General features: G+C 31.6%; 1 protein-coding gene across 1 annotated transcript; it reads right to left on the reverse strand.

Moving 5' to 3' along the window:
- Positions 1-861, reverse strand: LOC110705820 (transcription factor Sox-1-like). Its single transcript, XM_021883753.1, has one exon. The coding sequence runs from the start codon at positions 859-861 to the stop codon at positions 1-3; it is 861 nt and encodes a 286-aa protein (XP_021739445.1).
- Between the last annotated feature and the right edge of the window lie 10,096 nt (positions 862-10,957).

Raw genomic sequence — 10,957 nt, forward strand, 5'->3', positions numbered from 1 at the left:
TTACTGAGCAGAAGTTCTATGAATCATTTCTTTATATCGAACAATGGAATCATTCCTCTGCATTTGCAACTGTTTCTTAAATCTGTTGATGAAATCGTCTGCTTTTGCATCAACACCATTATCATGTTCTTCTCTTTCTCTCTCCTCCCTAAACAGCTGCACGGGTGGTGCATTTTCTCTCTCCTCTTCAAAGTCCTCTTCAACAGTAGACGGCACGGCCCTGTGACGAGCATTTTCGTGATTTTCTGGTTCAACATGAAAATGGTTGAAAGCAGATTTATGACTAGCAGATTTCTTCATCTTCTTCGATAATTTTACTGGGATTTCACCGCCGGAAGGTTTCGTGTCGGAATTTTGTCGATTGTAGTGAGAAACTGAGTTGTCGAGCTTGATTCTGCTGTAGATTTCATCCAAAGTGGGTCTCTCGTCGTCGTCTTCTTCTCCGGCGACTTCGACGGCGGCGAAGGCGGTTGTAACGGTGGGTAGGTGGGGTTCTGGAATGGGATTCGGTTGTTGTTGCGGCGGAGGTGACGGCGCCGGTGGTGGTTGTTGGAAGTGGGTGGTGGGTGGCGGGGCGTTGTAGGTGTAGAAATTGATCGATTTAAGGCGTTGAAGGACGGAAGAAGAGCGCGACAATTGGGGTTGAAGTTGTTGTGGTGGTTGATGCGGCGGCGATTGGTGGTTGTGGTGGTGGTGGAGGTGGTGGGAGTGGTGGTGATGGGAGGGTTTGTGGGAGGTGAAGCCGGAAGTGACGGCGATCGTGCCGATCATGAGGTTGAGGAGAAGGAATAGCACAGTTGGGGTTAACCAACTATTCATGGAAGCCCAAATTGAAAGTAAGGATATTGCTTCTTCAAACATTTTTTTTTTTTTGGGGGGGGGGTGGTGGTTAGTTTTTTTGGTTGTCTTTACACTAATTTTTAGAGAGAGAAAGTGAGGAGAAAGAATGAGAGAAGATGGGAGGATGGAATGGAGTGAAGTGGAGTGGGTTGAAAGCTGCCATTATTTTGTTGGTGTATATACTTTTTTGAAAAAAAAAAAAAAAATTAAAATTATTTGTCATATGAAATTTGATTGGTGGGGAGAGAGTAATGAAAAAGGGGGGAAAAGAAGAGAAAAAAAAGGGGGTGGGAGAAAGAAAATTTTTAAATTATTGTTTTTTTTAGGGAAATAATAAAGTTATGTTGATGATGATTAAAGCTCCTCATCTATACTCATTCTGATTCTTTATTTGCAATGTTAGTTGTTGATTGGGATTTCTTAGCTATTGTCTTTTTTTTTAAGAGAAAGGTCTCCTAAATCGTTATATCTTAAAAAAAAAATAATAATAATTATGATTAATACGTGATTAAAAATGCTCTTTTCGTTCCACAATATACTTTCTATTTTCTTATCTTGGGAACTTAAAATATTGTTTATGTTTCTATTTTTAGATAGTATACAAAGACCATTGTACCCTTATTTTTTTTTAACTTTATTCCTTGAACTTCCTAATTTACCTTTAAATTATTCATTTGCACGTACTTTTTTCCACCTTTCTCTCTCTAACTTTTATCTATAATTGTAATGAGTTAAAGGGACCTAACATGCAAGGGGAAGTATTGAAGTATATCCTACCAAATAACACATGTAATTAAGTGTCCCACGCTGATAAAAGTTGAGAGAGTCAAATATTTATAAGGCTAAGGGTTTATTCCTCCGATTGCTATATGATTTTGGGAGGAAATATCTTTTTAACTTGTAAAGTAGACTTTCTCTCATGATTGGCGGGTGCGATCCAATCAACCCATATGTGACAAAATCCCATAGTTGGTTGACTACACAATGTATCCAGACACATAAGAATTTGTGTTGACCATATACTAAACAAAGTTTTTTTTTTGTTTTTTTTTTATTTTTTTATTTTTTATAAAAAAAAAGGATAAAAATTACTCCTTAAATGTTCAAATTTGTAATATACAAATATCCATTCTAAAAAAAAAGAAATAAATAATATACAAATATAATCCTAATTAATGTTTTACAATGGATATGGTGAGAATATGGAGTGCATCTAGGCGCATTTAACCTATATATTTTGCATGTATATAGGAGGGTAATCTGAGATTCGGTGACATTTTCTCTATTGATACAATACTGGTACATTTTTGTGTTTTATTATGCATGTGTAATGTACCACAAAAATATAAGTTATCTAAATAGTACTTTTTATTAGAGGTGATCAAACTCGGCCCCGACCCCTAGTCCGGTCCTATTCGGCTCGAAAATAGGCGGGTTTGGGCAAGCCTAAAATCGGATTTTTAGTTTAAAACCAGAACCTGACCTAAAAAAGGCTCGAAAAGCCCGTTTTGGCCCCGAAAAAGACCTCCATAATTTTCGGGTTTGAGCTTGAGATATTATGTTAAGGGTGGGCTCGCCCTGAATTTTTGATCACCTCTACTTTTTTATGTACTATTATGCATGTAATGATACTTTTTGCCATCATATTTTCCACCATTGTTTTTTCTCAAGTTCCCAATATTTACAAAAATGTCATCCTATCTGCAAGTAAAATATATAGGGGCTTATGCTACAGTACTACTCCCAAAGAATCGGAATGAGTATTGATGAATGGCTTCATTCATCAACAAACTTTTATTTTTCTAAAATACAATATACTCACTTTAATTTAGATTATTAGTTATATAAAAAATCAAAGCCAATGGACCCGATTAATCATATTCTCAAGTGCATCCCAGTGCATGAATAGCTACTAATCTACTATGCATTTACAAAGCATATAGGAGGGTAAAAATATAAATATGACAAGCTTTTGGAAAAAAAGCTGACTCTATAGTACTTTTTTGTCTATAGTACCATTAAATTATAAGTTGTCTAAATAGTATTTTTTTTTGTCTAAAGTACCATTAAACTATAAGTTGTCTAAATAGTTTTTTTTTTTTTTTTTTTTCTTCTAAAGTACCATTAAACTATAAATTATTCATGTAGTGGCACTTTTTAGTTTTTACCATCCTATAAGTTGAATATTTTCCTCCAAAATACTTACCACATATCACCTATTATGCATGCAGTGATACATTATTTTCATCCTATATACTTCGTATATATTTGCTAACTAATAGCAGCTATATATGTGCAGAGTTAACCCGATTCTTTAACTATAAGCTAATTAATCGTGCTTTTTTTTTACTATCATCTTATAAAAGAAAGGTCATACATATATATATATATATATATATATATATATATATATATATATATATATATATATTAAAAAGACTAAAAACAATACTATATGAAGTCTTAAGGTTATATACGAGGCTAAAAGTGAAAACAACACGAAAGAAATGAAATACAATATTTACATTGCTTGACATGTAATTTTGTGAAGCAATTTTTTTAAATGTTTATTTGTAGTCATAATTAGTAAGAACTATTTATATCATGAACCCTTTTCTTTTGAAGGATGTAACTAGTTAGTGATCCGGGCAATGCCCCGGGCTTGTTTATCTTCTTCATATTCAATTACGTACATGACAAATAATTACATGGATTATATCCTTTTTTAAAAAATGTACTCCGTAGTATTGTTTTCAAATAGGATGCACGAATGGATCATCAAACTAATATTCAACCACCGAGCATAGGTAGTGAATAATGAAAATTTTTACACGCAATAACTTTTAGAGCTTTGAGTGAACTGTAAAGAAAATCAACCAATGAAATCTCATATTAAAATATAGCAATTCTTACATATGACACAATCATCGAACCAAAATGCTACTTATTGCTTAAAACATATATAGCCCATAATTAATTTGGGGTGATTTATTAAAAGTGTAAATATGAGTTAAGTATGCAAAATATATCCATTGCATTCCAAGGTAGGTAGAGTAAACAAATACTTACCTAACTCAATACTGGCCTAGTAAAATGTTTCTCCAAGAGGTTTAGACCATTTAGTATATCATTTCCTTAGATAGTTAATTTATAGGGATAAATATATTGAATACATATCGGTTACATATTTTACAAATTAAATGGGTCAAAGCAATTTTAAAACATTTTAATTATTCATCTTATCAATTGTGACCAAACTAAATACTAATAATGGCTAGCCTGTAGGTTTGCAAGTAACATCTTCTCTTTCTTTAAATTTAGAATCAATATTTGATTGATCATTATTATAAGGTGACGTGGCAAAAAATTTAAAGTGATCATTATTATCAAACACATTATTTAGATACAATACTACAATTGCAAAAGTGACGTGGCAAAAAATTTAAAATGATGTGGCGAAATGACAAAAAAGAATTGACAAATGGCAAAATGGCACTCCTTGTCTTGGAGTTTTAATAATAATAATAATATAGATATATATATATATATAGATTACTCATTAGTTTATTATCCATATAAATATGAATCATTTAAATGTAATATACTGTACAAACTAAAAAGTATAACCTTAATAAATGTGTTATATATACGTAAGGGATAGGGAGAGAAATGGGGTAATTATGGGGCCCATTTAGGGGTGTCAATTCGGTTAACGGGTTTGGGTTGGGTTTATCAGTTTCGGGTTAAAACGGGTCATTTTATAACGGGTTGAAATAATAAGCGGGTCGGTTTCGGTCGGTTTTGAAAAAAATATCGGGTCAGTTCGGTTTGGTTTTTTTAATTGCAGTTTCCATTCGGATCGGGTCCTTATCGGGTCGGGTTCTAGTCGGTTCGGGTCATAATCAATTTGGGTTGAACCAGATCGGTTTGAAAACGGGTTTAGCCAGTTTAATGTGGGTTTCGGTTAAAAACAGTTTGGGTCTTAATCAGGACGGGTCGTAATTGGTTCGGGTCATAATCAGTTTGGGTTTAACTGGGTCGGTTCGAAAATGGGTTTCGGTTCAAAACAGATTGGGTGAAATCGAGTCCAATCATTATCGTTTCAGGTTATAATCGGTTTAGATTGAACTTGGTTGGTTTGAAAACGAGTTTACCCAATTTGAAACGAGTTTCTAATCAAATCATATCGTGTTAAAATTGAGTCAGATGATTATCGAGTCGAATTAGTCAGATAACGGGTAGAAACGAGTCATGTTATAATCAAGTCAAGTTATAAATAAGTTGGGTTTATCGAGTAGTGGGTTGAAACAGATTAGATCATAAACATATTGGGTAACAGGTTGTAAATGACTCAGGCATAACAGGTTACATGTTTTAAACGGTTTGATCACAACGGGTTACGGGTCGTAAACGGTTCGGTCACAACGGGTTACGGATTATAACTGGTTTGGTCACAACGGGTTACGGGTTGGAACGATTTAGGTTTATCGGATTTTTATCGGGTTTTAACGGTTTTCGGCATAAAACGGGTCGGGTTACTATCGGGTTTAAACGTAATCGGTTTGGGTTACTTTCAGTTTCGGGTTGTAACGGTTTGGCTTGATAACGGGTTGGGTTAGTAACGGTTTGCACAAATTCAGTTCAGTTCAGTTTCGGGTTGGAAAAAATTGGGTCGGGTCAGTTTTCGGTTTCCAAAAAACGGGTTTTAAACAGTTCAGTTTTATTTCGGATTGATTCGAAACAGTCGGGTTTAACGATTCGGGTCAGAAACTGACAGCTCTAGGCCCATTGGTTTTAATTGAAAGGGAGCTAGTTAACACTATTTAACAGGGTCTCACTATTTATTAGTACGTCATTAAATGTACGTGGTAATAATTTAGCAAGTCTTTATTGTCTTAAGGCTACAAGAGTACAAGTACAAGCTGCATGTATGAAAATAAATTAAGGGTACATGATAAAACCTGGCCTTGATTGATAAAGATTACATTTGGATGTTCTTTAATTTAAGCTTTACACGTGTAAGGCTTAACCTAATAATATATAGGAAGTCTTAGGGTACTTGATGAAAATTCTTTGATTGATTGATAAGGAGTATCAATTTGTTTTTTCAAAATAGCTAATCAAAAAATTCAAAATCTAAATAGTGAGGCTTACACCATTATAAATCATCAAACTTCACATAACAACAACATTTCTCTACTATTTTTAATGAGGCTGACTTAACGTTGTGGATTGTGATACATTTTTTTTACCTAAAAAATAATCTTAATACACTATTTATATCAATAAAATGCACCTGATTTGTAAGGAGTTCATATACTAAAATACTTCATAGTATAAATGTGTTGAGAACTTGAAATGGATGTGTGTTACATTATTCATGGGGCTAATTTAATTGTCAATCTTTGATACGTACAAATTTACTTTTTGTATCTACACGTGTATAAGATCGAAAATTTTAAAAGAAAATTCATTTTGTCTACAAATCTAAAACTAATTAATGATTCACGCAAAGTTCCATATTATTGTATATCGATCATAAGGTTTTCTTAGTTTAAGAGTTTAAGGCATCACCATTAATCCATTATGCATGATAAATTGATTAGTGTGTTAACATAGAGTACCAAAAAAAAGGGGTGTTATACTCAATAAAGAATAAAACAAAATTCTAATAAAATTACATCCACGACCAGTTCAAATCAATAACCACATCGTATATAATGTTATATCTAGGCTCCAAAGTTAAATTACTATAGGCATCACTAGCTATATCGTCTCCCTCCCTCCACAATTCATAACACCATACAAATTATATGTTTCTTAAATTATTATTTGCTACTCTGTACAAAGAAAACATAAAATATTCATTTATTATAAATAATTAAAAACAATAAATAATAACACTATTCTACTTTTATTTTTAAGGGAAAAGGTAGACCGAAGCTTTTTATACAAATTTTATAGCAATAATATACTGATAAAAAAAAAAAAAAAAAAACCTCATGCATGGCGGAGATAAAAATACAATATACCAAAATAATGTCCATATATATGAATAAACCAATCTAATCATTGTGCTACAAAGAAAATAATGTCGATATTTATGGCAATTATTTACAAGTGTCACTATTATTGTAAAAACTGATTACTATTAAATTTAATTTGGTAGATAGTGGGAGAAAAAACATGTAAATATCTTTTAAATTGAATAATGGCCTCTTTGAAAAGATTAATAATAAAGCTTGTAATATACATGATGTATCATTGATTTTTTTTTTGGAGAAATAGCTCGAGTACTGCATGCCTTTGAGTTGAGATGGGGTGTTGGGGGACAAAAGTGGGCCTTTATAACAGAAAATTATTAGTATTATTATACTATAAAAGGAAATGGGTCCCTTTTCAATTTGGTGCATGGGCTGTACTCTGAACATAGTCCAGGCTTTGAGGGATCTAATTTGGATTTATGGACTATTTGATGGGCCCAAAAGGGTCCAATCATCTCCTTGCTTAAATATTGAAACTATAATTTAAGGATTTTTTTCAATGGTTGTTTTGATAGATTTAGGTGGTGGTTGTGTTACTTGTTTACTATTTTTGCCATTTCAAATTACTTGCAAACAAACTCCTTGTCATGCTTTAATTAGTGCAATGATCTTGTCATTTGAATTGGATTCGAGTCAGGTCATTTTAAGGTTTAGGTTTAGAATGAATCGATTTAAATTTTGAAACTAATTTTTGAGTCGTCATATCAGATCCAAGTCGACTCGAATAAGGGTGTTTTGGTAAGGCATATGTCATTTAGACATGTCTAGTTATTGTACTTTAAGGTCTTTGAGTTAGTTTGAAGAGTCTATTTATAGTACATCTTGTAAAGGAATTGAGCTTTTCTTCAATAATTTTAAAAAATTAGTTAATTATTAGTATAATTTAACCATAAAACACAAACAACCTACCTAAGATTACTAAAATATGAATTATATGATTAAATCTCCACTTTATGGTCTAGTTAGTGAGTCTCCATTTAACCTCGACAAAAAGTCTATAATTGGTAAGGGTGTAGCCAAGTGTTACCATTTGTGGTATAATTTTAAAACAATTGGAGCTAACAACTATTTATAGGCTAACAAGGTATTGTTAGTGCGTCGTTTGTGGTCTAATGTTGTCATTTCGGTTGTACCTTTTCTAATTTTTTTTTTTTCTTCTCTTTTCACTATTTTGGTTAATTAGGTGTAATGATTTAGATTGTAATTTTCTATGATAAGAATGTTGGTAGGGTTATGTGGCTTATTGCTTCCTAGGTTATGGGTTGATGCTTCTAGTACTTGCTTGGATTAGATGTTTAAATCAACAACTAATTATGTGTTTGTTAACTTCAATCAAATTCTTCAAATCTTCTTTGTATTTTTTTAGGGTTAATGTAATGAGAGGGTTGTGTTGGTAACATAGTGCACTATCTTATGGTTTGCTATTGTTAAGTTTATCATGGCATTGTGGAACTACTCAAACTAATGTTTTCATGATTATCAATTACCACCAATCATATCACCCTTATGTTACTGTCATTATCATGGAAATAAATAGTTTTCTGTTTTATTAAAAATGCAACACTCCTTTTTAGGAGTCGATTAGAGTAAAAACGAGCTACTAATTAAAAAAAATAAATAAAAAAATAAAAAGGAAAAAAAAAAATCAACACTAAGATTATAAAAGGGTTAGGTAATACGTGTATAAATTTTTTGATTAAATTGTTCATTTTTATACTCAATCTTTTCTTTAAAGTGTGTACCAAGAAAGTCTGTTACATTTAAAAGAAAATAAAGGAAGTACATACTTTCTTACAAATTTATACTACTTCCGTTACAGGTTATGTGCAACGATTAGACATTTTCTCTCTCTGCTTTATGTCATATTGTTGCACATAACCTATAACAGAGGTAGTAATTAGAATTATTTTTATTTATCAAATAGGACGACGATAATACTTTGTTTCTCTTCTCATTTCCTAATTAAATCCTTTTCTTATGGAGTAGGAGCTAGGATGTACTAGTATAAAGTACTTCTCGATGATTCATATAAAAAGATCTATTTCGTACAAAAATAGTGAATAATCACAAATGTCCAAACACATTGAATAATCAATAATACTTGTACTTGTTAAAGAGTGGGTGGGATATAGACTTTTTGAAAGAGTGAGTAGCTACTAATTTAGCCGATAGAATTTTACGAAATTCGATGAATGATTAGGTATGTTGGTACATTGAACGGCAATATTATTATGATTAGGGCTATGATTAGATTAGTAGGACAATAACATAAAACATTGAGCCACACTCCTAGCTTGTTTGTTTAAGGGGCAAATATAAAATGTTAGGGGTCATCACCATTTCACCTTGCTACCTCTTTTAACCTTATCTTCTCCTAATTTGACTTTTATTGTGGAATGGAAGTATCATGTCATTTTTTTTAGTCTAAATTACAATAAAAGCATCTTTTATGATTGCTTGCACATCGTTATTGGTTAGAGCACTGCCAAAAACTTTTTGGTTTGATTTGTATTGGAGGTTTCATTGAATATAAAAACAGGTGATAAACCTATTCTTTAATATAAATACACATTATTATAAATTGTTGAGCCACATACATTTATTTTTCCAATTGTTTGGGAATATCAACCTACTTTAGTTTCTAATTTTTGTAAGCAATGGCATATAAATTATCACCTTAATAAGACCATGTTTATCAACGTTGGCCTTTTGTAAACATACATCTCTTAGTAAATTGTATTCTATACTATATGAATTACAACACCACTCATTTTAAGTTAAATTTGAGTAAGATCTTACTTTTAATATTTTAGAAATTCTCGTTTACAAATTTTTATATGTGTTTGACCACACTGTGTGACTAGCTATCATGAGAGTTACTTCATTGGTGTAATAGAAATTACCTGGTCAGTGTTCAAAGGTTACTTCGCTAGTGTTATAAGGGCTACTCGATTAGTGTTACAAGGATTACTGAATTTGTGTTTTAGGGATTACTTTGTTTTTTTTACAAGTGGCCACACGATACGCTATTCTTGATTAATTTTTGTTTTGACTTTACATGTTTGTCAATACACATATTTGACCATTAATATCACATAATTTTTTTTTAATTATTTTTTTAAAAATATTCTTGAAACCACTCAATGAAAAAAAATCAACTAAAATTTCATATTAATATGTTTTTCTTATGAAATACAATATTAAAAAAAATCCATCAAAATTGTGAATTGTTATAAGAACATCAAATAGAAACAAAGGACGTTTGCCTTGGTGAATCTAGTGTAACTTCAATCTTGTGATGAGTTCAAAACTTCAAACCTTCTAGTACAAAGTTGAAATTGGCCAAGTTCTATAATATAATAAATTCTTATTATATTAATGCAAATCTCATAAGTAGATCATCCATTATGATTACCAATACATGGCATAATATTGACACAAGCACGTGAAAATTAGCTTTATAATCCAAGTGGCTTACACAAGTGTCATACTTAGATATCAATCATAATAACTGTAAACAATCATTGCTATAATTTGTATCGTATTGGTTAATTCTATTGTCTTGATTTTGTTGTAACATAATTGAGCTGAAAAATAAACTCAATAAGCGGCGTGGCCGGCTTCTAGTACAAAGAACATTGTATTTTTGTATTATTGCACATCACTTTCAGAGTATTTTTTATATTTTATTTTTATGACTAAGTTAACCTAAGATGAGTAAACTCTATTTTAGACCTAGGTAGTAGTATCTAAGTTAGATTTTGGGTTGTTAATAATTTGATGTATTAAGTCTCACTTGGGGCACTTACGATGGCTATTGAATACTAGACTTTTCTTACTACCTCTGTTTGCAATCACTAGACATTCTTCTTCTCTACTTTATGTCAAATCGTTACAAATAATATGAAACGGAGGTAGTATATTCAATCACTAAGTTCGAGTAATCTGCTCACTAATGGTGGAGGTATAAAATTATCTAATTAGGTTTTATTAGGACTAGAGTAGATAAATTTTCACCGGAATTAAGTGATGAATCATTGCATCCAAAATAAGCAAATAATTTGGAACAAGGC

This window comes from Chenopodium quinoa, unplaced genomic scaffold (assembly GCF_001683475.1).
Source record: "Chenopodium quinoa cultivar QQ74 unplaced genomic scaffold, ASM168347v1, whole genome shotgun sequence".
NCBI lineage: Eukaryota > Viridiplantae > Streptophyta > Magnoliopsida > Caryophyllales > Amaranthaceae > Chenopodium > Chenopodium quinoa.

Bases quoted from the DNA above. Each gene is read 5' to 3' on its own strand.
- LOC110705820 (XM_021883753.1), bottom strand. From the start codon at position 861: ATGTTTGAAGAAGCAATATCCTTACTTTCAATTTGGGCTTCCATGAAT.